Source organism: Bos mutus, chromosome 1 (genome assembly GCF_027580195.1).
Source record: "Bos mutus isolate GX-2022 chromosome 1, NWIPB_WYAK_1.1, whole genome shotgun sequence".
NCBI classification, from domain to species: Eukaryota; Metazoa; Chordata; class Mammalia; order Artiodactyla; family Bovidae; genus Bos; species Bos mutus.
Window position 1 is genome coordinate 128,395,097 of NC_091617.1, and position 27,199 is coordinate 128,422,295.

Consider the following 27,199-nt stretch of genomic DNA (forward strand, 5'->3'; position numbering starts at 1 on the left):
CTGACAGCAGAGACTGTGCCTGATTCACAAAAGCTTCCTCCCTGGGAAGCATTTTTGTAGCTGTCTGTGTTGTATAAATGGAGTTGTGCTAGAGCGTCACACACACACATTCACACACACCACCCCTTGTCCTCAAAAGAGGAACCCCAGGTCATCTCATGCCACCTGAATTTCTACCATGAGAGCACATTTATTTTGGTTAAATACCTAAAGACTCTACTTGTTTCCTATAGTATGCAAATAGCTTAGGTTCCTTCTTCCCTCTCTCCTTTCTTTCTTGACCTGAGGGTCCAAGGACAACATAGGAATAGTCTGGGGGAAACTGTATAAAACAAGACTCGTGTGAAGAACATGAAGTCAGGACTGGGGGAGAACCCCGCCTGCAAACTCGGTCTTTGCCAACCTTACAGTAAAACTGGCTCTGTACTCAGAAAATGAGCAGGGGGTCGGGGGTTGGGGTGTGTAGGAATCCTATCTGATAATGTGCAATGAGTCAGAAAAATCATCTTATTCTTTGACTCAGAGATCCCACTTATGGAATTACATTCCAGGAAAATTCAGAAGATAGGCTGTATCTATTAATATTTGTACAAAGGAATCTGTAGAAGCTGGTCAGTAATAATCCTCAACAGCCCATAGAATCAGAGCCACCCTCTGAGGGCTATATACGGCAGGCTCCGCCCTAGTGCCTGATGTATAATGTATTATATATTCAGTCCTCCAACAATCCTAGAGCCGAGAAGTACTCTTCTTTTTAACAGACAGGGACCCATGGTCCTGCCAGGGTCACACTCCTGGTTAACCATAGTCCAGGATTCAACTTCAGACCTCTGACTCCCAACTTTGTGTGGTTTACACAACAGGCCACCTCCTGCAATTGTCCCTAAACGCCTGGGACCGCAGGTGTTTAGAGTGACTGTGGGCTTTTAATTCCATAGACCACTGTGTAGCCATGAAGGTGATTGCTGTGAAGATAAATGGAAAGTGTTTATGGACAACTCATCCACAAGTTCCATAGATCTGCTTCTTAATCTCTCTCTCCCCTTTCCCCATCATCTGAGTATCTCTTGCCCGTAATAATAATAACAGTTAACATCTCTTACACTTAGTATGTGCCAGGCTCAGCACTTTCCATGGAGGATTTCATTTAATTACTCCAGTATCTTCACACCGATCTCCCTTCTACCATCCTTCACATTCTGGAAAGGGAAACGGGGATTTCCCTGGCAGTCCAGTGATTAAGACGCCGCACTTCCAATGCAGGGTGAAAGGGTTCAATCCCTGGTCAGGAAACTAAGATCTCACATGCTGTGTGGAATGGGCAAAAATTTAAAAAAAATAAAAAGAGAAATGGATCACGCTTCTACTCCCCAGCTCAAAAATCCGAAGAGTCTCCCCAGGGCTGATGGGCAAAATCCAGACAGCCTTCAGGACCTCAGAACATGGCAGCGCTTGCCTATCCAGCCCCACTCCCGCCTCACACCTTTCACTTAGCCCCATCCCACCATTCACACATACCATCCTCTTTTGCACCTCTTTGCGCTCTTCCCTGGGATAAGTCCCCTGCTTCCTCTCCCTGGGAGGATACTTACTCATGGTCAGGACCAGCCCAGGTTTAACTGCTCCACAGACCTCATTCTGACGCCCCATCCACCTTCATCCTCCCCTCTGCCTCCTTGTCCCTCTCCGCAGGTGCTGCCCCAGGGCGCCTGTGATGCTCAGTGCATTTGAGATGCTGAGCAGTGGGGCCCACACCTTTGTATCTCCAGTGCCTGACACAACTAGCTCCAGTGTGTTTATGAAATGAGTATAAAAATAGTGGAACCTCAAACAGTATAGGTGTCGTCTTTCACCATATCTACGAGATCTACTTGCCATTAAAAACTAGCTAATGTGTGTTGGTATTAAGGATTCTAAACACTTTCTATGCACTAATTCTTTGAATCCTCACAATTCTATGATAAAGATGCCAAAATTCTTCCTAGATTGAGGGAAATATTAATAAGAAATGAATAGATATCATTTGTCTGAGATCAGGGAGCTAGCTGGTGGAGCCAGGATTTAGATCCAGGCTGTCTAACTTCAGGTTGTTACCAGAGGAAAATGGAAGCACTGTTATGTTAAGGGGTCAGGGCTCTGAGTTAATTTCTCTGTGAGACTTTTGCAGTCTCAAATGCTGTGTCCCCCAGGGAAGCTGTGATGTCCTGGGATGGGATTGGCAGGGGAGTGAGAGGTTTGGCTTCCATCTCATTCTCCCTGGTAGTGGAGGCTGCCCTGCTGGCCAAGATCTGCAGCTTCCAGGCTGAGGGTAGCTGTTCTTGGCCCTCCTCTAAACTCTTGCTTGTCCACAGTCCATTTCCCTTCAAGGCAGGGCCTGGCAGTCCGACTACATCATAATCAGTTCAGTTCATCTTTGGAGTCCCATCTCTGCCGCTTAACAAATTGGGTGTCATTTAGCAAGTTACTTCACCTTCCTTTGCCTTCACGTGTCTGTGAAATGGGAATAATTATCAAGTAAGGGATATCTGCTTCACAGTGAGGATTAGATGCAGGAAAGCCTGCAGTCAACTGCTCCATCAGTAGGAGCTGTTATCAGTAGCTCTCTCACTTTATAAACTGTGTCCTCCAGGAGACAAATTCTGCAGGTGGTATTGTGTGAAGAGACACCTGGCCACTTAGAGAAGAGCTAGCAGGTTACACTTGCAGAGGCTGGGCTGCAGGGGCACCTGCCTGTTTACACCCACTGAGAACAGGGGCATGGAGGGCAAGGCTGAGAGCTAAGAAGAGTCCAGCTCTAAGACAGGTCCTTCCAAACCCTTCCAAACCCTTCCAAACCCTTGTTTCATTTCCTCCTGATGGCTCTGTTCTGTGGCAGGACTCATTAGCCCCATTTTGCTGATGAAGAGTTCAAAAGGTAAATAGCTGGTGTCACCCAGCTAGAAAGAGGTGGAGATGGATTGGAGTCCAGACCAGCCTCTGTCCAAGGCTGTCATTGGGTCCCTTGCCAGTGCCCAGCTAGGTCAGACAAGTTGTTGTCTGATGGCCAGACCAGCCTCACACACAGTCTGCCGGGTTCAATGGGAATGGCATCCATGGGAGCAAGATGTTCCTGTGGAGAAATGGGCAGGCTGTGGGTTCAGAGTCAGGGAGACGTGGATGGAAACCATGACTCCTGCTCATTCTGGCTGTGTAGCGCCGGGCATGGCCCTAAGCACTCCAGGCTTCAGAAACTCAGAGCCCATGTCGTTCCAATGGCTAACCTGTTTCTATGAGGCTAATCTATGAAAGAACAAACAGCCACATTGCCTAGGATGAAAAAGTGAAAGTGTTAGTGACTCAATCGTGTCTGACTTATTGTGACCCCATGAACTATAGCCTGCCAGGCTCCTCTGTCCATGGAATTCTCCAGGCAAGAGTACTGGAGTGAGTAGACATTCCCTTCTCTAGGAGATCTTCCTGACTCAGGGATTGAACCTGGGTCTTCCGCATTGCAGGCAGATTCTTTACCATCTGAGCCACGAGGGAAGCCCCTTGCCTAGGACAGCTTGTCTGTAAAAGAAGAAAGGGGGATGTTCATTGCCTGAAAATTTATGAGTACCCCTAGAATGTTTTCTGCCATTTTATTTATTCTGTTGAGTCAACAAACAATACTGTGTGTTTCCTCTGCTCTAGATGCTAAGATGGGGGCTGGTATCCTGCAGTGGATAAAAGTATAGACTCAAAGGAGTTCTTCGTCAAGACATCCTGACCTGCTTGACCTTCCCTGGTTACTGAGCTGCCATCTCTTATCTTCCGGGAATTGTTTATTTCTGTTTGCTTTGAAAGATAAACAGAAAAATAGAGGCCAGAAGTCCCCATGGAAGAGATGAGGCCTCCCCCGAGTAGGCTCTGCTCTTCTGGGCCTCTCTGAGCACCTTCTAGCAGGACAGCCCCTCCTTTATTCCACCCCCACTGCAGGTGGACTTGGGAATAGACCAATTCCTTGTACCTGCCCAAGTAGTAGAGCCAACTCTGCCTGCCAGATAGGCAAATATTTAGATTTTCTATTGTACCAGGTTTGGCGGGTTGGAGCCACAAAGTTGTGAAGTGAGAAAAAAGAGATGCTGGTACATTCTGGGGTTGGAGGTGCAGAGTTAGTCTCCCTGAGGGGTATCGTTCCAGAAGGGTCCAGCCAGGCAAAGCCCATTTGGAAGCCTCACTCATGCAACCCCCTGAGCTCCCTGCATCTGTACAGGCTATTCTCTTAGCCTGAAATTCCTTCATTCCTCTTTTCCAATTTCTGTTTCTTAACCTAACTCTTGCTGTTTTTTGGTGTCGATTCCAGCATCACCTCCTCCAGGAAGCCTTCCCTGATGGACCTCTGTCTCCACTTCAGAGTCTGATGAGGTGCCCTCCCACTTCCACAGTCACCATCACCTGCCTCTACCAGCACTTGCCGTTCTACAGGAATTCTCTGTTTGTCTTCAATAGTCTGTGAGCTCTTTAGAGCAGAATCTTCACCTTCCCTGCCTTCTGTTTCTAGCATGTGAGGCTGGTGTGCAACCTATCTCTGCTGAATGTTGTTCACTTACCCAGAAAAATGACAGTTGTTAGTCACTCAGTTGTGTCCAAGTCTGCAACCCCATAGACTGTAACCCACCAGGCTCCTCAGTCCATGGGATTCTCCAGGCAAGAACACTGGAGTGGATAGCCATTCTCTTCTCCAGGGGATCTTCCCAACCCAGGAATTGAACCCCGGTCTCTCTCATTGCCAGCAGATTCTTTATTGTCGGAGCCACCAGGGAAGCCCTTGATTACACAGAGCTGGGTTGCAAAACCTTAGTGTTCATTCAAGAGTCAGCTTATACTAGGGAAACGCAGAGCCCAGTAGCCAAGAGCATATGCTCTGAAGTTAAACCTCATCTCCCCACTTCATGACTGGGGGACCTTTTTTTAAAAGTTATCTATTATTTTTGGCTTCGTTAGCCCCTCTAGTTGTAGGGCTCTTTAGTTGTAGTGCACTGACTTAGTTGCTCCAGGGCATGTGGGATCTTAGTTCCCTGACCAGAGATCAAACCCATGTCCCCTGTATTGGAGGTGGACTCTTAACCACCAGACCACCAGGGAAGTCCCAATGGCTGAGTGACCGTAAAGCCTCAGTCTCTATATATGTAAATTGGGGAGAAGCATCACTGCCCCAGAGGCTTAGGGAATCAAATATGTTAATCAAATCAAACAAATCAGATATGTTGTCGCCAAGTCATGCCTGACTCTTCACAATCCCATGGACTGCAGCACACTGGGCTTCTCTATCTCTCACCATCTCCCAAAGTTTGCCCAAGGTCATGTCCATTGAGTCAGTGATGCCATCCAACCATCTCATCCTCTGTCGCCTTCTTCCCCTTCTGTCCTCAATCTTTCTCAGCATCAGGTCTTTTCCAGTGAGTCAGTTGTTCACATGATGTGGCCAAAGTGTTGATATGACCCACACTTTAATACCCTGCCCAGCATGCAGTGAGTATTCAGTTCCTGATTTGGGGGTGATGATGATGGCAGTAATGACAGGATGCTGTTACTTCCATAAGGAGGTACCCAGCAAACAGGACACAGGTGGCACTGGTGCTAGTTGGCATGTCTGCCTTCCCTCCAGGCTGAGCTGCTTCATGGCAGAGCTTGGGTCCAGTCCAGACTTCGGGCCATCCTCAGTACTGAGCCCCTGGAATGACTGAGCCCAGTTCCATGGGAACCCCATGACTTTCTCCAGCCTCACTCCCTCTTCCCCAGAACGGTGGCCTCACGGGACCTTGAGCTCTCTGATGGGTTGTTGTTTTAAAATTAATCCTGGGTACTTTCTGGAATTTTTAAGGACTTTTTTAAATGACTTGTCAAGATTTAACATTTTATTGTTTTGTTTGTCCTAAGATTCACGGTATCATTTGCTCTTGGCTTCTTCATGGTATTGGAATCACATTTGTTCATGCCCACGAAGGCCTACTGTGGCTTTATGGGTCTGTAGCTGTTGCTTCCGATGGCTTTTATGTACCTAATTACTTGTTCGTGTTTTAAGGTCTTATTAATCTAGTTTTAACCTGCTTTTAGAATGAATCGGCTTTTCCCCTGAATGTGCTAATTTTAAGTCATTGCCAGCCCCCTTGTAATGGATCAGAAGATCACCCAGCCTGGCCTCCTGGGCAGGGGAGCTCGTGGAGTCAGCCAGAAAGAAATGGGTTCAAGTGATGGCTCAACCCCTAACCCTGAGATGGCTTGGGCGGGTTACTTAACAAGCCTAATTTTGATCAGCTGTAAAGTTCCCAGTACCATACCCAGCACTTGGCAGGTTCTCATTTACTTTCCCTGTCCTTCCTACCCTCCCACTTCCACATTTAACAGTACTAGAGTCTAAAAACATCCTCCTTGTTCCAGAAGCCCTCAAAAGGTGAAGCACCAAACTCCAGGGGGAATGGCCAATTTGTATATTTTTTTTTTTATCCTAATTTTATTTTTATTTATTTTATTTTTTACAATGGTTTTTTTTTTTTTAAACTTTACAATATTGTATTAGTTTTGCCAAACATCAAAATGAATCCACCACAGGTATACCTGTGTTCCCCATCCTGAACCCTCCTCCCTCCCCCCTCCCCATACCCTCCCTCTGGGTCGTCCCAGTGCACCAGCCCCAAGCATCCAGTATCGTGCATCGAACCTGGACTGGCGACTCATTTCGCATCACGTATAGAAAGTGTCTGGTCACTGTCTGGATTTTCAATTTTCCCCTTAAATTTAAAGAGCACAGGCTTTGGAGGGCTCTGGCCTTTGCAGGCAGAACCAATCGTGGACAAGACCTCCCCTCTTAGGACTTGGCTGTGGAACCACAGAAGCAATCAGGTCCAGCCCGAGGCCTCCAAGCAGAGGCCCCCCAGAGCTGGGAGGGCGAGTGCAGAAGGACCACTGAGCCATCATCCCCGTGATTGTGGGAGTGGATGTTTGGGGCTCTAAGGATCGTTATAAATCCTTGGCAGCTAAGTTCACTGTCTGTGGTTTATGCCAGGTCACTGGGTCCATTTAGTGGGAATGGTCTGTCACTCACCGTACAGGTCACTCAGACGGAGTGAGAGGCCTCAAGGCATCCTTGGAACCAGCTTCCTCAGGCTGCTGGTGGGACCTGGGTTTTCTATGTCACCTCCACACCAGCTCGGGTTTCTAAGTGGTCAGGGGAGCTGGATAATGACTTTTGAAGTGGCAGTCCCCCATCAGAGGACTGACTGTCCTCACTCATCTTTTGGTGCATGTGTTTCTGGGAAACACTGCTGGGAAAGCTGCTGACAAGGACAAAGTGTTGGGGATTATTAGTTTTTAATAGAAAAGTTGGACCGGCTTTGCTTTATAACCAGCCGCCTTGAGCTGCAGCTCGTTTGCAGACTTCAGATGGTCTGTGAGGATTACTGTTAGGAGGGGAGCTGAAGGTGGCCATACGTTCCCCTTGTCCTTGACTTGTCTGGGCTTCAGTTCCAAGGTGGGGCCCCAGAGCCCATGGTGCAGGGGTTGGGGGGGACAGCACACTGTCTCTGTGAGCACCTGCCTTCCTGTGCCTCTTAAAAAGCACCAGGAACATCCTCTTGCCTAAAAGTGCCCCCACTAGACCCTGATTACAGAATTAAGCCATGATGAGTGTCCAAGCTAGGAAATCGAATTGAATGACCTCTTAAAGACCCTTTCAGATCTGCATTCACAGTGCAAGCTGAGCCTCATTCCAGACTTGGCCTGATGTGCCAAAGGTGGCTGCTCACCGCAGAGGGAGGTCACAGAAGTCCTTGGGTTCCGGGAAAGGTTGTTATCATAAGCTGTTTTGTGTCATAGAAAAACAAGCAACCATTGTTTGTTACCCACCCATTTCCCAACATTCTTTCCTTCTGTCCTCTTATGCGTTTGTAGATGATCACCCTCCTCCCTGACTCCCCACCCCTTTTCTGTTCTTAGGACAAATCTGTTCCTCTGGGAAATGGCTGGTTTATTCCTACAGGATAAAAAGCTTAAAAAAGAAAAATCCATGTCCACCAAGTATGAACAGGGAACAGCAAAGTGGGAGAACTCAATCGCATTTTCAGAGCCACTGCAGCTGTCAGTGGGGAGTCTCCAAATAGGTCTTCTACTTAAACAAAGACTAATTAAATTTTAGGGGAAGCAGACATCAGAAGGCTTCCGGGCACCCGAGTCAGCAGGCAGCCCTGCAGGGTCTCCTCTTGGATCCAAGTCTTCTGGAAGGGAAGGTGCTTCTAAAACATTTAGCCATGGTAACTAGCTTGTCCATCACTTCTCTAATCTCCAACTTTAAAAAGAAAGGCTTAAACAAAAAAAGAAACAAATGCTTTAGTTATTGTTCAACTTTGACAAGCAAATCCCACCCTTATCTAAGTTTTGGATGTCATGATCACCATTACCTAGGACCCCATACACAGGCCCTATGCATTTTATGTATATTTTCTCTCATCCTCAGCATAAACTGGTAAAGTGGGTCTTGTCGTTATCCAAAGCCACTTAACAAACCACCCCAAAATATAATACGTTAAAACAACCACCATTTACTCCCTACTCGTGGTTTTGTGGATTGATTGGGTATTCGCAGCTTCATGTGAGTGCATTTAGCTGAAGGCTTGGTTGAGGAGCCTCAGTTCTCCTACAGTGATCACTTTTTCTCATCCTCTGGAGAGAATCATGCGGTCTTCACTCCAATAGAAGAGCCTCAGTTCAGTTCAGTCGCTCAGTCGTGTCTGACTCTGTGACCCCATGGACTGCAGCATGCCAGACTTCCCTGTCCATCGCCAACTCCCAGAGTTTATTCAAACTCATGTCCATTTCAGTGATGCCATCCAACCATCTCAGCATCTGTTATCCCCTTCTCCTGCCTTCAATCTTTCCCAGCATCAGGGTCTTTTCCAGTGAGTCAGTTCTTCGCATCAGGTGGCCAAAGTATTGGAGTTTCAGCTTCAGCATCAGTCCTTCCAATGAATATTCAGGACTGATCTGCTTTAGGATGGACTGGCTGGATCTCCTTGCAGTCCAAGGGACTCTCAAGAGTCTTCTCCAACGCCACAATTCAAAAGCATCAAATCTCTGGCACTCAGCTTTCTTTACAGTCCAACTCTCACATCCATTCATGACTACTGGAAAAACCATAGCCTTGACTAGAGGTATCTTTGTTGTTGGCAAAGTGATGTCTCTGCTTTTTAATATGTCTAGGTTGGTCATAACTTTTCTTCCAAGGAGCAAGTGTCTTTTAATTTCATGGCTGCAGTCACCATCTACAGTGATTTTGGAGCACAAGAAAATAAAGTCTGTCACTGTTTCCCCATCTATTTGCCATGAAGTGATGGGACCAGATGCCATGTAGAATAGCCTGCACTTCCTTAAAGCACAACAGCTCCATCCCAAGAGGGAGGATCCTGAGATGATGAGCCCCCAGTGAGCCCCCCGGGCTTCTGAAAGCACTGTTTGTATTGTGCTTCCTGCTGTCCCATTGGCCAAAGCAACTCACACCACCAAGGCCAGAATCAGTGTGGGAGGGGGCTTCCCAAGGGTGTGAACGTCATATGACCCACTGGGGATCCTGATGGAACAGTGCCACAGAAGGTACTGTGAATCCCTCTTTTGTAGATGAGGGCCTGAGGCTCAGAGAGGTTCCTCCTGTTGCCCAAGGTCATTCCCACAGCTCGGGACAGAGGGTCCAGGTCTGTTGACTCCAGGGAATGTGTTCTTTGCTGACAATACTGGGTCAACCTGATACAGCATGGGAGGGAGACAGATACCAAGAGCTGAGCTTCCCAGCCTCTTTAACCCAGAGGACGGCCCAGCAGGCTCCCCGGCCCCTTGGTGAGTGTTCCACCAGCAGACTAGAGCCATGGGGCTGTGTGAGGGCAAAGGCAGCGTCAGGAGGCATTGAAGACATGCACCAGGCCACAGTCCCAGTTATAGTGCAGGGTTATGACCCTGTCTACCTCCCCCTCCTTCAGCACTGACTCTGTTTGGAATGCCTTCCCACTTTAGAAAGCTAGTCATATTTCCTTGAGAATGAGGGCCCTCCTGCCTCTGTGCTTCCCCTGACGCCAGCGCCTATAACACTGAGCTATAACCACCTGGCATGTCACTGTCCCTCCTTCTCTGTGGTGGTCTCTTAGGGGCATGGGTCTTCAGGACCCAACTCTGGCTCCCAGCACCTACACCCAGCAATGGTTGGGCTGAACTGAAGAGTGTTCCTTCTGGGGCTGCTCAGAGTCTTAGCATAATGTCCATGTTTTCTCTGCAGCCCCTCAAAATTTACCAGACATCTGCTGGGCGCCCTGCATGGGCTGGGAAACGAAGGCACTGCGTCATGTAAGGCCCATGTTCCAGCCCAGGTTCTTTTCCTCATTAGCTGGGTGACACTGAGAAAATCACCTAACCTCTCTGAGCTCAGCCTCTCTGTATCTTCAATATAGACGAGAACCGGTCTCTTTTCTGCCTAACTCACCCAGGGTCAAGAGTCAACAGGAATTCTAGGCTGAGAAAGTACCTCCTGTGGAAACTGACATAGCATTTGTGTGTTTGGGATCCTTCTCTTTGAGGGTCTGATTTGTAGGGCTCTAACAAAGAGTTCTCTACACTCCAAGAGCCTTCTACTCCCTGAATCCCTAGGTCTATCATGAAGCCTGAAATTGCACCATCCATCATTCTTTTGATAAGGTATTTTTATTATCTATATCCAAATGGTCCCTGTTAAAAGATGCCAAATGATCTGGAAAGGGTAACGTGTTAGCACCGGAGCAAAGCCTGCTTTACCATTAATGAACATCTCTTTCAAGCTCGTTCTCTGACATTGATGTTGGAAGGGAAGCAGGTGTGAGCCTTCTGGAGATCAAGGTGGTGATATATATCAAAAACCCTAAAAGTATGCTCACTCTTTTATGCAAGTCTTTTTGCCTCAGAATTTATTCTAACAAAACATTGTGTTCAAAACTATGTACGGAAGTCTTATTTATAGTAGCACAGAATTATAAATAACCTAAATGTCCAAGAATAGGTAACAGGTTAAATAATGGTGCATGTACAAGGAAATACTGCCAGGACTGCCTTCCATGGGCCTGCAATCAGGGGAGCTCCACAGGCTTCTGTTCCCAGAAGGGCCCCTCCCTTGGTTTAATGCTCTGCTGTCACTGTCTTAAAATTCTTGCATGCTTGCTAAGTCTCTTCAGTTGTGTCCGACTCTTTGCAACCCCAGGACTGTAGTCTGCCAGGCTCCTCTGCCCATGGGGATTCTCCAGGCAAGAATACTGGAGTGGGTTGCCATGCCTTCCTCCAGGGGATATTCCCAACCCAGGGATCTTACATCTGCATTGGCAGGCAGGTTCTTTACCATCCTTTACCATCCTTAATCATTTTTTATAAAGGAGTCTTCATTTTCATTTTTTGCTGGCTGGGCCTTACAAATTATGTGTCCATTTCCTAAATATTACATAACAATTAAAATAATGCTTATGGAGAATATTTGTCAAAGTGGAAAATTGCTTCTATTAAATGAAGAAACAGGTACGAAACCATATATGATGCAACCCTGAACCTTATGTCTCTGTATCTTATGTCTCCTGCATTGGCAGGAGGGTTCTTTACCACTTGGGAAGCCCACTGTTTTAAAAACAAAAACATTATACATAGAGATCCTGGCAGGTTACAGTCCATGGGGTTGCAAAGAGTGGAACACAACTGAGCGACTAATTCTTTCAACTTTCATACATAGAGAAAAAAGGACTGGACAGAAATGCACCAAAATGTTAGAGTAATTATCTCTGAAGAAGCAAGATTACAATATTATTTTTATTACTGTGATCTTTTTTGAGCATTTCTTGCATTTTATAGGACGGAGGGTAGGAATACGCTCCTTGGCTCGAATGTTTCCAGTAGAGACAGACGTGTATTTCTTGTAACTGAGCATCACGGTTCTTTCTTGGCCTCTGGGTGCATCTGGAGCCCTCTGTATGCATCTGTATGCAGGGGAGGCTTCTGAATAAACATGAAGAGCAGCTCAGTTGATGAGGAGGCCAAGTGTTCTTATGAGCTCCTTGAAGTTGATTTCAGTCCCCACTTCCCTTCACAGGCTGGGTGTGCACAAGGCGCTCAGCAAAGGGTCATCCTGTCTGTGGCTTGAGGTCATTGGTAGCCTTTACCCTACACCCACCTTCTCAGACGTTCACTTCATTCTGCTCTGACTTGGAGGTGGGACCTTCCCTCTGGCTTGGGGCTGGACATGTGCCCCGAGTGATTTCTGGACCAGGGAAAGAAGTCGCTCTCACCCCAAGTCCTCCCATATCCCTCCTGCTCTGGGCTCCGGGAGCAGAGGGCAGCTTGATACCTGGGCGGAGCTGGGGACACACCGGCTCCACCTGTCCCCCTTGTGCCCGCCTCTCACGGCAGGCTTCATCCCAACAGTAGGGGGCACTAGAGATCAGCAAACCCAGGCTGGAGACTGGGGGGTGGAGTAGGAAGGGGCAGGTGGTCCTCCTGTAGGGAGTGCACCCCTCACTCCACACCCACTTCCCAGATTCCTCCTGCTCTCCTAAATCCTTTTCAGGCAATTGCTAACCGTCTCAGCTGAGCAGGGCAGGAACACAAGAATCCTAGAAGCTTACCTCTGTGAAGCCAAGGCTTCTTGAGTTCATGGCCTCTAACTGCCTCATATGACAAATGAGGACACTGGGGCTCAGAGAAGTGATGGACTTGCTCAGAGCCTCACAGTGAAGGGACGCATGGGGTTCTAACCTCTCCATGGGGTAGGGCAGAGCTCAATGGACCAGAGGTGGGCAGCTGCAGATACAGGATAAGCCCACTGCACACAGGTCCCAGTCTAGCCCATGGGCTTCTGGGCTGTCTCCCGTCTAAATTCCAGCACTCCCAGCTCTGTATTTCTGGGTAGGTCCAGGTGCAGAGACTGGGCCTCCTCCTGCTGTCTGTCTGGCCATCAGCACACCCAGTACCTGTGGTGGCACACAAGGCTCAGGGAAGATGTGAGAGCTCAAAGGTGGGGCAGGGGGTAGGGGGTGGCGGCCTGACCGGAAGGGCAGACAAGTTGCTTCCTCCTCTTTCCCCACCGCGGTCCCCTGGAACCTGGAACCGGACACGGAACCGTCTTGAGGAGCTTCCTGAGCATGCTCCACATCCGTGCCCGCCCCAGCCCCATTCTCAGCCTTTGCACTGTCAGCCCCACCCCAGTGACTTTTTCTCTCCTAATTACCCATTTACATTTATGAAGGTTTTTGTAAATTTTAAAACTGATTTGCATGTGATGGGCAAAGAGCACAAGGCTGTAGATTTCTCTAATGAAACTGACTTGAGCACACCCTGGATTCTCAAGGTTGGGGCTGCCCCTACCCCAAAGCCCAGGGGCTGCTGGCTCCAGAATAACAACTGTATTTTTTGCCTCGGTAGACCACGGTGAGCTGGGATGGGGACAAGCTCGAGTGTGTACAGAAGGGCGAGAAGGAGGGACGTGGCTGGACCCAGTGGATTGAGGGTGACGAGCTGCACCTGGTAGGTTCTGGAGGTTGGGAAGGTGGGTGGGTAAGCCACGCTGGACCCCACAGGTCCTGGTCATGTTGGGGCCTGGGTGGACTTTGGAAGAATGCACCATGTCTGGGCCTTGGCTTTGCTCTGACACTTCTCTTCCAAGGCCCTGGAGAAGATGCTTGAGTGATTTTAAGAACAGAGCAATGTGTTTAAGGTCTGGGCTGACCCAATTGTCCAACCAGAGGGAGGTGAGGACATGCATCTGCTAACCATCAGATGTGGACCCAAGCTCTTTAGCATTCCATATCTCTTTTCCATTGTCTCATCAACCATATGGCCAGGTACTGTTATGGTTCTTATTTTGGAGAAGACGTGGAGGCTCACATCCCAGTAACACAGCTAGAAGATGACAGAACTTACATGTGCTCCCAAATGATACCCGTTTTCACCATGCCAAATTGTGGCTAGCCAGAACCAGGGTGACTTCTCTAAGCTTCTCAAGACATGATCTTGTTACTCTAAAACTAGGTTCACCTCTTGGTGGGTGTCAAGCCCAAAGATACAACCAAGCCACAGATTGGGAGAAGGAAGCATTTATTACTTGCAGCAAGTAAGAAGAACACTGGGCATTTTTCTGAAAGCCATGTCTTTCCAAACACCAAAATTGGGGAAATTTTAAGCCAAGGGCTCATATGTATTCATGAAGGGCCTTGAGCAGAGGAGAATTCAGCATTGAGATGGGGCAAAGGTCAACAGAGTCCAAGCTTTAATTGATGGAAGTCACAAGGGTCAGAAAATGTCCATCATTCACCTCAGTGGGGGCTTTAGTTCCTTCAGAACCCAGAGATTGTCATGTGTATCCCTTGAGAAGAAACTCAGCCCCTGTTTTATCACAGTTCCTTGACTGCTTTTCCCTGATTCCTGCATTTCTTCACTTCCCTTAAGATCATTACTTACTCAGACCTGTTCGAGGGCAGGCATTAGATCACAAAGTGGCTTCAGTCAAAAATGGTTTCTTTTATGTCCAAGGACCCCCTACCCTATCTGCTCACAGTCTCAATAGTCTGGGTCAGGAGAGGAGAAGCCTTTCTTGGCTCAGGTGTGGGCCCCTCCCTCACCCTGTCCTCCAGCCTGGGACCGCTGGTTAAAGCCACGTCTATGCTATCATTATCGGGAAAAAGCACATCCATATCCAGAGTAGGTGCCTTAGCCCCTGGGAGTCTAAAATACCACCTACCCTCTGAGCAGAGACCTCGCATCACTCCTGCTCCCTTGGAACTCTGTGTTCCGAGAAAGGAGCCACGTACAGGTGACCAGGGTTCTATTCTGACTCACCAGGTACTTTTGGGAGGTGCTTTCTTTCTGTCAACCTCATCTGGAAAACACCATCCTACCACAAAGGGCTTCTGCCGAGATCAGGGTCTGTAGGAGCTTCAGGACATGTGTGCACTAAGAAGAGGCACCAGGTCATCATATTCAGAGGCAGCTTACAGCCTGGGCTGCAGTGCCTGACCTTGAACCAGTCTCCTTGAGCCTCCACTTCCCCAGCTGCAGAGCAACCAGGGTGGGTTATGTGATCTTCATTAGCCCTTTCAGCTCAAAAGTTCCATGACTTTTTGCCAGAGGTTACAAAGTAGGGACCACAGGTATCTTTTATTTGGCCATCCATGGGCCTTACACTTTTTCAGCTAACAACTTAAAAATTAGGAGATGTTACATAAATATTCAAGTTTCCAGCCTCCTATCAAAAAAAAAAAAAAAACAACCTTGGAAAGTGTAGAAACACTGTGCTGTCGTTCTCTCTGGCGACATTCAGCAGGGGCTGCCCTGCTGCATTTTAGTACAACCTGGGAGCTTTTAATATAGCAATTCCAGGACTCCACCCACTGAAATGCTGATATAACCAGTCTAACCTGGGACCCAGGCATTTTTCAAACTCCCCAGGTAACTCCAGTGTGCAGCTGGAGCTTGGAACCACCATGCCAGTTTGCAACCCTGGTCTCAGTGACCTGTTGAGCCCTTTAGGGGTTAAGCCTTGCTTCTGGCCCTGATTTCTTTCAAATCTGTGCACAGTCTCTGACCTGGGCTCAGACCTGGTGTTTTTAAAGCCTTTTGGCTCCTGGAGGGTAGTAGGAGGAAGGAGGCATCCGAGGGTCCTGTTGATCAGCTCTGAGCCACATCTGTCTCCAGCCAGCTCTATCTAGAGGGCATAGCCAAAACTGATGTCCCCTGACCCAGGTCATCTAACTCTTCAAGGAATTGTCTCATTCAGACCAACTCATGAGGAAAAAATAGCAGTCACAGAGTATTTTCAGAGTTCCTGCCCCTGGACATGCTGAGCCTCAAGTGTGACCTTGCTTTGGCCAATAACAAGAATCTGTTTTTGTTTCAGGAGATGAGAGTGGAGGGTGTGGTCTGCAAGCAAGTATTCAAAAAGGTGAATTGAAGCTTGAGCAGATCTTGGTCTCTAGGAATGAGTGACATGACGGGGGCACCGGGGTCCCCCCCTTTCTGCACAGCATGGGGCAGAGATGCTTGGCTACCCCCGCCTGTTAGCAGAGTCTGTCTCTTGGTATTGTCTCTTTTCCTTTTCTTCAAACGAAGCCATCCCAATAAAAGTGGTTTCTGCTTGAGATGTCTGTTTTGGGGAAGCTTCAAAACCCCACTGTGCTCACATTTTCTCTGAAGGCTTCTGAAGCTGGCTTCTCTTAATGCCAGCCCAGAGCAGAAGTGAAAAATTCAGCCACATGCCTGCAGGTTTAGTCCTGAGGTTAACCTATGTGGTCTCTCCCTGGGGCATAGGCTTGGGTTTGAGATGGGTGGCTTGACATTCAACTGTCTATGTGCCAAATACCTACCATGTCACGTGTCCAGTGTGGGCCAAGGTGTAGTGAGTGCCACGGAAGAAGGCCAGGATGCCCTTTGCCTGGGAACTTATAGCCTTGTGAATAAGAACCAGCCAACAGTGACTTCGTGACTGCACTTACAAGTGTACAGGAGACGCTCCAAAAATTATTTGTAAATGAAATGGAGCTGGATAGGATTTTCAGCTCAAAGCTAGAATGAGGTGAACATTAATGAAAGGCTGTTACCAATTGGATTTGATTCTAGAGGTGTCAGAAACACACTCCTCACCACCCCAAAACCATCCCCACCTCATCTGTGGGCTAATGCAAAGCCATCTTCTTCACTGTTAGAGATGAGGTATAACTTGCAAATCCCCCTGGAAGACAAAAAGCAGCCTCATGTTCTCACTAAAGTGTAAATGACTGTTAGCTGCACCTTTGCATTAAGAAACAGGGAAACAGTGAGGGAATGGGAGCTAAGGGATAGGAAGAACCACTGGGAAGGGAGAAACTCACTCATGACCCTCAACATCAAGCTAGCCCAGGCTGGGCCCTGCCCCTTGGGAGGAGCACTGTGTTAGGAGTCAGATGAGCTGAGTTGGAATGCCAGTACCACCACTCACAGGGCCACCATACCTCTCTGGACCTCACTTCTGTAGTCAGAAACCCACAACAATAATCTCCCTCTTCCTGCACAGGAAGGTCATGAAGCTTATCATGCATGTAAAACTTGTGGACTGCCCAGCACTAGACCAGTGGCTCTCAGACTGGGCTAAACCTTACACCCACCTAAGAAGCTTTGAAAATTTCCCATCCCCAAGCCACTCTCCAGAACCAACTACATCAGAATGTCTCCAGGTGAGACCCAGGCATCAGTATTTTTTTTTTTCAAGCTCCCCAGGTGATATTAGTATGCCACTGGAATTGAGAATCACTGCCCGAACTGGGTGTTTCTAACCTGGGGGTAATCCAACCCCAACTCAGGAGCATTTGGTAATGTCTGGAGACATCCTTGATTTCACAGCTTAGGTTGTGGGTGCTGCTGGCAACTATTTGGATAGAGGCCAGTGTGTGTGTATTAGTTACTCAGTCGGGTCTGACTCTTTTGTGACCCCGTGGACTGCAGCCTGCCAGGCTCCTCTGTCCATGGGATTTTCCAGGCAAGAATACTGGAGTGGGTTGCCATTTCCTTCTCCAGGGGATCATCCCAACCCAGGGATCGAACCCAGGTCTCCTGCATTTCGTGCAGATTCTTTACCATCTGAGCCACAAAGGAAGTGGACAGGGATGCCTCTAAATATCTTTCAATGTCCAGGAAAGCCCCCACAATGAAGAATTACCAAGCCCAATGTGTCCACAGTGGCAAGATTGAGAAGCCCTGACCTAGAAAAACATAAGAAATGTTTGTTTTTTGATTACTGAGGTTATTTCCCTAACCCAGACCAAGGACATGAAAGTCCAGAATGGCCTAAGACTCTAAAGACCCCTTCACATTTGTAGCCTTGGTCTTTGTCCTTGAGGGTATAGAACTCAAAGACCAAGATTCTTGTAAAGACCATCCATTCATTCATCACATGAATGTTGCATGAATGTTCAGTCCTTCAGTTTGCGACACTACGGACTATCCTGCCAGGCTCCTCTGTCCATGGAGCTTTTCAGGCAAGAATACTGGAGTGGGTTGCCATTTCCTTCTCCAGGAGATCTTCCCGATCCAGGGCTTGAACCTTACTCTCCTGCATTGGGAGGCAGATTCTTTACTGCTGGCACCACCTGGGAAACCTCACCAATGCTTAATAAAGATCTGTTAAGCAGCAGGCACTGAGCAAACACTACACCTGTTGGGCCACCAGGCATTCCCATCCCATCCCTGGTAACTGAGATCCCATCAGACTTCCGCTCTCAATACATAAATGCCTCACTCGACCATTAGGTTCTGAATGGGGGTGGTCTCAATGGTGTGGCCCTACTGGTGTGAGTGTGATGTACAGAGACTCCCGGGAGCCTCTGTTCCCCAGGGGAGACTCAGTCCCACTCACTGATTAGCTTGAATATCAAGACCTATTTCACTGGGCAGTGGGAGCCACAGGAGGTTTCTGAGTAGGAGAGTGGCAAGATCCATCTTTTAGCAGAACTAATCTGGTAGCCATTCTCTCCAAAGTAAGAAGAGAAAAGGTGAGGAATAGCAGTTGGAGTTTAGCACAGGGCAGTCACATTTAATTGAAATTCACTTCACATGAGATTAATCTTTCCAAAGAAGTACATGTCGAGTGGGAGGGATGTTTCTTACTGTACATAAATCTATCACCACAGAAGCAGGCTTTGGGCTTTTAACTGCTACTTTCCGGTTGGAAAAGCCATTTCCGATGGCTTGCAAAGGGCTTGCTCCTAAATTGGCAGCAGTGTGTATCACAGTGCTTGCTCAGCCCTCTTTGAGGCATTTTAGTACTTCTCACTTTCAATACAAAGCTATTGATGTTGGCTCCATCTTGGGAACACTGCCGCCAGCTCCACCACCTAATTGACACTTGGATGGCATTGTTACCAGATATAAAAAAGATTTTCAGTTCTAACAACAGTGGTTGATCACATAATCGGGCTCTAGGAATGGATTCACTCACTGATCTTCCAAAGAATGGCAGCCATACTGTGATACCCACAGGACGATAAAGGGTGGAGGCTACCTATTTATCGGCTCACTTGGTGCCACGAGGCTTTGGAAATCGTGTCACTACATCTTGAAAGTCCTGGGGCCTGCCAAGTTGGAAAGGTCCTGGTTTTTATTTTGGAGTTTTTTTTTTTTTTTCCTTCACATTTTTTCAAATGGAAGGGTTGCAACATTTCAAAATACACTTGAAGTGAGGCCTTATATATTTACATCACATAATTTCAAATATTCAAAAACTAGGGCTGCCACGTGCAACAGCTCAGGCACCTTGCTGAAGCCAGACCTCAGAGAATGGCAGGCCCTCACTGGGACAGCAGGGGGTGAAGTTGCTGAGTAGCCAAGCACTGGCCATGTAGCCCGGGTTTGCATCCCATCTCAGTCTCTTCCTAGCTCTGTGAGGTTAAGGCAAGTCATCACAACCCGTCTGTGCCTCAGTTTATTCATCTGTAAATTGGGGCTAATAATTCCTCTTTGACAATTTGTTAGGATTTACTTAATCTATGTAAGTGACTTAGAACAAATACGTATTTTATCTGCAAAGAGATTTAACAGTGCCTGGCATATAACTAGCCAAATTATATGTGTGTGGTTAAAAATCAGAGATCTGAGAGGCACTTCAGGGTGGAAGCAATGTGACCTCACTGTAGACACGACAACACAGCATGGGTGATGAAAGAGCCAGAGAAGCTAATCTCAGGGCAGCCTGAAGCTGTTAACAGGAATCAGGAGGGGTGGGTTTCTAGGGCAGGAAACTTCAGACTGCCTCAGCAAGAGATCTCGCACAGGGCCCCTCTGACCTGAGGGTGTAGAGTCCAGCGTAGGTCTGCCACCCCCTCACCCCCACCACAGGGCACTGACAGACTCTGGAGTTTCTGATGGAAACACCATGCCGTCCATCACAGGGCTGGCAGGAGGATGGACTTCTGACCAAGACCCCCAGGGCTCCTGAAATGTCATTCTCTGGGCAGCTTCCCAAACCTTCCCACAAGAAAGTCCTGACATGTGACCACCAAGGACCTCTCTGGAAAGTCCTAATTTATAACCTCTGTCTCGGTTAATTAGAACACCTCTACCATTCCTTTCAAGGTGCAAATTAAACAGCTCATCGCTGTTTGCAATTAAAACCTCTGCTCAATTCTCTAAAATGTCCCTTATCCACACCATCCCACATCACCTGCAGAACTGTGTCTCCAGGATCTCTGCCCACTCAGCCCCAGCCACACATCCCACCCTGAGCTGGGACCTGCAGACCTGCAGAGCAGAGTCAATAGCAGCGGTGGGGATATATACTAACCACCCACATCACAGGAATGGCTTTCCTCTCAGGGAAAGTTGGGACAAGGAAAGGGATGGCTGTCTCTTTGTTTAAAAAACAAAAAAAGACTTGATTTGCTCTGGGAAGGATACTTACCAATCATGACATCCCCCATTTCCCCTCCAATAACCAGACCCCCACTCATCCTTCAGGGACAAGTTTTGGGTCCTCTTTTCCCCCCCTCTACAACCCACAAACCTCCCATCTGTGAGTTCTGATCCTCTTGAATGTGGTTCTGGCTATTTCCCCTTTTTGAGATGCTCCCAATACAGAAATACAGATCAATATGACAAAATTGTTGTTGAAGTGGTTGCATGTAACCAGTAGTTTAGCAGACAAAATTACAGAGTAATATAATTATGCTGTGCAAATTCCAAACTCTTTACAGAATTTGTAAGATTAATGAATTCATGAGTCCCTGAGGCAGTCTGGTCCAATCATGGTTCACAAGTTTAAAGGTGGAGAATGAACTTCATCACTGTTTCTCTGTGACCTTCATGTGTAACTTCCTTTGATGATAATATCCAAAGTTGAAGAGCCCTTCATGAACGTGATGTCTGGGCCAATGGGTCCTTTTCCCCAACACCATGGGCTCCCACTGGAAGCCCTGTTTGAATTCCTAACACTTAACTCTCAGTCCCACCACAGTTATAGACACTCCACTGGACATTTATCACATTTGTGGCTGTCTACCATCTTGTGAACAATTCTCCCACGTTTAAAGAACTTTCTTCATTAGGAATTCTGTCTCTCCAAGATTAATGGGAAAGAGAGTTACCTTTCTCAGCCTACTTGCACCCAGGCTCCAGATGTAAGACTGAGGTGCCTTCAATTATCTTGTGAACTGAGAACTTCTGGAAGTTCAAGATGGATTTAGAAAAGACAGAGGAACCAGAGATCAACAGCCAACATCTGTTGGATCATAGAAAAAAGTTTTCTAGTTTTTTTTTCTATTTTCTATTCCAGAAAAACATCTACTTCTGCTTCATTGACTACGCCAAGGCCTTTGACTGTTTGGATCACAACAAATTGTGGGAAATTCTTAGAGATGAGAATACCATACCTTATTCCTCCTGAGAAATCTGTATGCAGGTCAAGAAGCAACAGTTAGAACTGGACAGAGAACAATGGACTGGTTCAAAATCGGGAAAGAAGTACTTCAAGGCTGTATATTGTCACCCTGCTTACTTAAATTATATGTGAAGTACATCATGTGAAATGCTGGGCTGGAATGCACAAGCTAGAATCAAGATTGCTGGAGAAATATCAACAACCTCAGATATGCAGATGACACCCCCCTTATGGCAGAAAGAGAAGAGGAGCTAAAAAGCCTCCTGATGAAAGTGAAAGAGGAGAGTGAAAAAGCTGGCTTAAAACTCAACATTCAAAAAACTAAAATCATGGTATCTGGTCCTATCACTTCATGGCAAATAGATGGGGAAACAGTGGAAACAGTGACAGACTATTTTTTTGGGCTCCAAAATCACTGCAGATGGTGACTGCAGCCATGAAATTAAAAGATGTTTGCTCCTTGGAAGAAAAGCTATGACAAACCTAGATAGCATATTAAAAAGCAGAAATGTTGCTTTGCTGATAAAGGTCCATATACTCAAAGCTATGGTTTTTCCAGTAGTCATGTATAGATGTGAGAGTTGGAATGTAAAGAAAGCTGAGTGCTGAAGAATTGATGCTTTTGAACTGTGGTGTTGAAGAAGACTCTTGAGAGTCCCTTGGACTGCAAGGAGATCCAACTAGTCCATCCTAAAGGAAATCAGTCCTGAATATTCATTGGAAGGACTCATGCTGAAGCTGAAACTCCAATACTTTGGCCACTGGATGCGAAGAACTGACTCATTGGAAAAAACCCTGATGCTGGGAAAGATTGAAGGCAGGAGGAGAAGGGGATGACAGATGATGAGATGGTTGGGTGGCATCACCAACTCAATGGACAGGAGTTTGAGCAAGCTCCAGGAGTTAGTGATGGACAGGGAAGCCTGGCATGCTGCAGACCATGGGGTCACAAAGAGTCAGACACGACTGAGCGACTAAACTGAAAAGATTTAGAAGAAGAACTATGTGAGATTGATAATGCAGACTGGATTCTTTGGGAGTACACAGGGACTGGCTTTGGGGTGGTACCAGTGGCAGAGGTTCTGGCTCCCGGTGTCTGGCATTATAAGTGCCATCTACACTGATGGTGGACACAAAAGAGGTATGTCCTGTACTTCCTATAGTTACCACCTCTGAAGTGGTCTCTCCAAAACCCAACTTTGAATCTGGTCAAGTCTCCAACCTAATTACATGTTTACAAGCAATGCAGAAGCAGAAGGACATGATAAAGGCCATTTCAGGGATGCAACCGGCAAAACCCAGTCTGTGAGAAGCTAGAGGACAAACAACCTGGTTTCCGTCAACAAGTGAATCATGAGGGACCCCCACACACAAGGGATATAGAGGGACTTCTTTGGTGGCCTGGTGGTTAAGAATCCACCAATGCAGGAGACATGAGTTTGATCCCTGGTCCAGGAAGATTCCACATGCTGTGGGGCAACTAAACTTATATGCCGCAACTACTGAGCCCGTGCTCCAGAGAAGCTTCTGCAATTGCTGCCACACTGCAACTAGAGAGTAGTCCCTGCTCCCCACAACTAGAGAAAAGCCCACGCAACAATGAAGACCCAGTACAGTAAAAGATAAATAAAATTTTAAAAATTAAAAAAAGAGATGGAGAGGGATTACTGTTGTTGTTCAGTTGCTATGCTGTGTCTGACTCTTTGTGACCCCATGGACTGGAGCCCACCAGGCTCCTCTGTCCATGGAATTTTCCAGGCAAGAATATTGGATGCTATACTATGCTATGCTATGATAAGTCACTTCAGTCGTGTCCGACTCTGTGCGACCCCATAGACCGCAGCCCACCAGGCTCCCCCGTCCCTGGGATTCTCCAGGCAAGAACACAGGAGTGGGTTGCCATTTCCTTCTCCAATGCCTGAAAGTGAAAAGTGAAAGTGAAGTCGCTCAGTCGTGTCCGACTCTTAGCGACCCCATGGACTCCAGCCTACCAGGCTCCTCTGTCCATGAGATTTTCCAGGCAAGAGTACTGGAGTGGGGTGCCATTGCCTTCTCCAAGAATATTGGAGAGGGTTGCCATTTCCTTCTCCAGAGGATCTTCCTAAAAGTGTCTTCTAGAAGAGACTCAGGAGATATATCAACTAATCACACTGTTTAGCCTTTATTTCAATCCACAAAAATGAACTGCAAAAAACAAAAACTAAAACAAGCCAAAAAGAATAGGAAATAATTAGTGAAATTTTTACATTGACAATATTTGATAATATTACCAGAAATACTGTTAAATTTTTAGGTGAAATGATGGTAGTATGGTCATGGATTTTTGAGAGTTCTTATCTTTTAGAGATGACACAATGAAATGCTGCTGCTGCTGCTAAGTCACTTCAGTCGTGTCCAACTCTGTGCGACCCCATAGATGGCAGCCCACCAGGCTCCCCCATCCCTGGGATTCTCCAGGCAAGAACACTGGAGTGGGTTGCCATTTCCTTCTCCAATGCATGAAAGTGAAAAGTGAAAGTGAAGTCACTCAGTCGTGTCCGACTCTTCGTGACCCCACGGACTGCAGCCTACCAGGCTCCTCCATCCATGGGATTTTCCAGGCAAGAGTACTGGAGTGGGTTGCCATTGCCTTCTCCAAATAAATCAATGATCCTACATTAAATCAAACTTCATCTAGCTTAACAAAGAACACCCTTGCAGAACTGATGGGCTGGGTTAGCCAGGTACTTTCCATTTTAGATCAAAGCATGGACAACAATGGCTTCTTTCTGTGGGAGATGGAAAGTGGAACTACTTGGATGGGGAGGCTGTGAATCTGTAGTACACTCCAGCCAACTGGTCTCCCTCAGCTCAGAGATGCTCTGGTTCCCAAGGTTGCTTTGGGAACCATGGTGCCCAGCGCAGTGACTACCATGCATCTCCACCCCATCGCAGCTAGTTAACCCTACAGCCACTTGCAGCCAGCTTTCTCTGACAGAAACCATCTGCATGGACCTCTGCAACCAAGGGAACACTGGAAACTGTGAAGCTGGATCTCTCAGATTCAGATTCTAGTTGATGTGCTCTGAGAGAGATGGAGATCTTGCCTGGAAAATCCCATGGACGGAGGAGCCTGGTAGGCTGCAGTCCATGGGGTCGCTAAGAGTCGGACACGACTGAGTGATTTCACTTTCACTTTTCACTTTCATGCATTGGAGAAGGAAATGGCAACCCACTCCAGTGTTCTTGCCTGGAGAATCCCAGGGACAGCGGAGCCTAGTGGGCTGCTGTCTATGGGGTCACACAGAGTCGGACACAACTGAAGTGACTTAACAGAGAGAGATGGAGTGAGGTCAGTGAGATGGTCCTCCAACAATAGGCCAGGAGAGTGGCAGTGAGAGGCCACAGCAAGGCAGTGGGGTGGAGGAGGAGAAGCTGCAAGCAACAAAGCTAAAGGGGATTCCACTGATGTATCAAGTGGTTAAATACAGAGAGAGAAACAGAGAAGAATTCAGAAAAAAATATTTCCCATAAAGTGCTAGGCAGTTTACATACTTTATCTCCTTCAACATTCACCATCAGTGTAGCAGACCATGCTAGTTTGCTTGTTCCACGTCTGGTCCCCTTTCTTCTGGTAATAGCACTTGGTTCATGTCTTTCAGACAGAACACACCTCCCTTTTCCCTAGCCACTTCCAAGTTGGGCACACAACACAGCCTGGCCAATAAGACCCAGGGTCACTGGTCCTGGCACAAGTACGTAATCTTGGGTGTTCAGTTTAAACCACTGGGAAAGAGATGCTCTCTGTCATATGGGGATGCTAAGAGGGTATAAAAAGTGAGAGAGTTCCAGAAAAACATCTGCTTCATTGACTATGCCAAAGCCTTTGACTGTGTGGATCACAAAAAAACTGGAAAATTTTTAAAGAAATGGGAATACCATACCACCTGACCCATCTCCTGGGAAATCTGTAAGCAGGTCAAGAAGCAACAGTTAGAACTGGACATAGAACAATGGACTGGTTCAAAATCAGGAAAGGAGTACGTCAAGGCGGTATATTGTCACCTGATTATTTAACTTATATGCAGAGTACATCATGAGAAATGCTGGGCTGGATGAAGCACAAGCTGGAATCTAGATTGCCAGGAGAAATATCAGTAACCTCAGATTCATAGATGACACCACCCTTATGGCAGAAAGTGAAGAAGAACTAAAGAGCCTCTTGATGAAAGTGAAAGAGGAGAGTGAAAATATTGGCTTAAAACTCAACTTCAGAAAATTAAGATCATGGCATCTGGTCCCATCACTTCATGGCAAATAGATGGGGAAACAATGGAAACAGTGACTTTATTTTTGGGGGTTCCAAAATCACTGCAGATGGTGACTATAGCCATGAAATTAAAAGACACTTGCTCCTTGGAAGAAAAGCTATGACCAACCTAGACAGCATATATTAAAAAGCAGAGACATTACTTTGCCAACAAAGGTCCATCTAGTCAAGGCTATGGTTTTTCCAGTGGTCATGTATGGATGTGAGAGTTGGACTATAAAGAAAGCTGAGTGCCGAAGAATTGATGCTTTTGAACTGTGGTGTTGGAGAAGACTCTTCAGAGTCCCTTGGACTGCAAGGAGGTCCAACCAGTCCATCCTAAAGGAAATCGGTCCTGGGTGTTCATTGGAAGGACTCATGCTGAAGTTGAAACTCTAATACTTTGCCCACCTGATGTGAAGAACTGACTTATTGGAAAAGATCCTGATGCTGGGAAAGATTGAAGGCAGGAGGAGAAGGAGAGGAGAGAGGATGAGATGGTTGGGTGGCATCACCAACTCAATGGACATGAGTTTGAGCAAGCTCCAGAAGTGGTTGATGGACAGGGAAGCCTGGCATGCTGCAGTCCATGGGGTCGCAAAGAGTCAGACATGACTGAGCCGCTGAACTGAAGAGGGTAGAATGTTAGCCGGAACAGCTGAGGGCCATCGAGTGGAGAGAGCCTTACTGTCATGAAGCCTTCATTACAGGGAGGAAAGCAGGGGCGAGAGATGGAGAGATGCTGATGCTCATTTGAACACCAGGATCCAGTCCTGCCTGATGCCAGCCCTGATGCTGCTGCTGCTAAGTCGCTTCAGTTGTGTCTGACTCTTAGCAACTCCACGGACTGCAGCCTACCAGGCTCCTCCGTCCATGGGATTTTCCAGGCAAGAGTACTGGAGTGGGGGTGCCATTGCCTTCTCCAGATGCCAGCCCTAACCCTGAGCTATTGATTGATGAGCCAACTAGCTCCTTTGTTTCTTCTTAACTAGCATGAATCAGAGTTCTGTGACTTATGACTAAAATAGTCCTAATATAAAAATCTTGTGTGACAAATATTACCATCTCCAACCTCCTGATGAAAAAAGCCGAATCTCTGACAAATTAGTGAAATTGTTTAAAATTATGCACTTTCATGGGCTTCTGATGTGGCTCAGAGGTAAAGAATCCACCTACCAGTGCAGGAAATGTAGGAGACGGGGGTTTGATCCCTGAGTTGGGAAGATCCCCTGGAGGAGGGCATGACAACCCACTCCAGTATTCTTGCCTGGAAAATCCCCATGGACAGAGGATCCTGGCAGACTATAGTCCATACGGTCACAAAGAGTCAGACTAGACTGAAGCTACTGAGCACACACCCACCACTTTCATAAGTCAAGTAGGGTGTTTTCTTTCCCCAACCCCTTTCTCTCTCTCACTCACTTTTTATTGAGAAGATTTTTTGAACACAGAACAGGAAGAGATTTTTGTGAGCTAATCCAGCACCCCATCACACACACACATAC

General features: G+C 47.1%; 1 protein-coding gene across 1 annotated transcript in view; it reads left to right on the forward strand.

Annotated features, from left to right (window-relative positions):
• Nucleotides 1–16,142, forward strand: part of LOC102282210 (uncharacterized) — a 171,090-nt gene extending 154,948 nt beyond the window's left edge. The window contains 2 exon segments of the mRNA XM_070375518.1: nucleotides 13,432–13,533; nucleotides 15,902–16,142. Coding sequence (XP_070231619.1) covers nucleotides 13,432–13,533; nucleotides 15,902–15,955 — 156 coding nt within the window. The 3' untranslated portion in view covers nucleotides 15,956–16,142.
• Nucleotides 16,143–27,199: the final 11,057 nt, after the last annotated feature.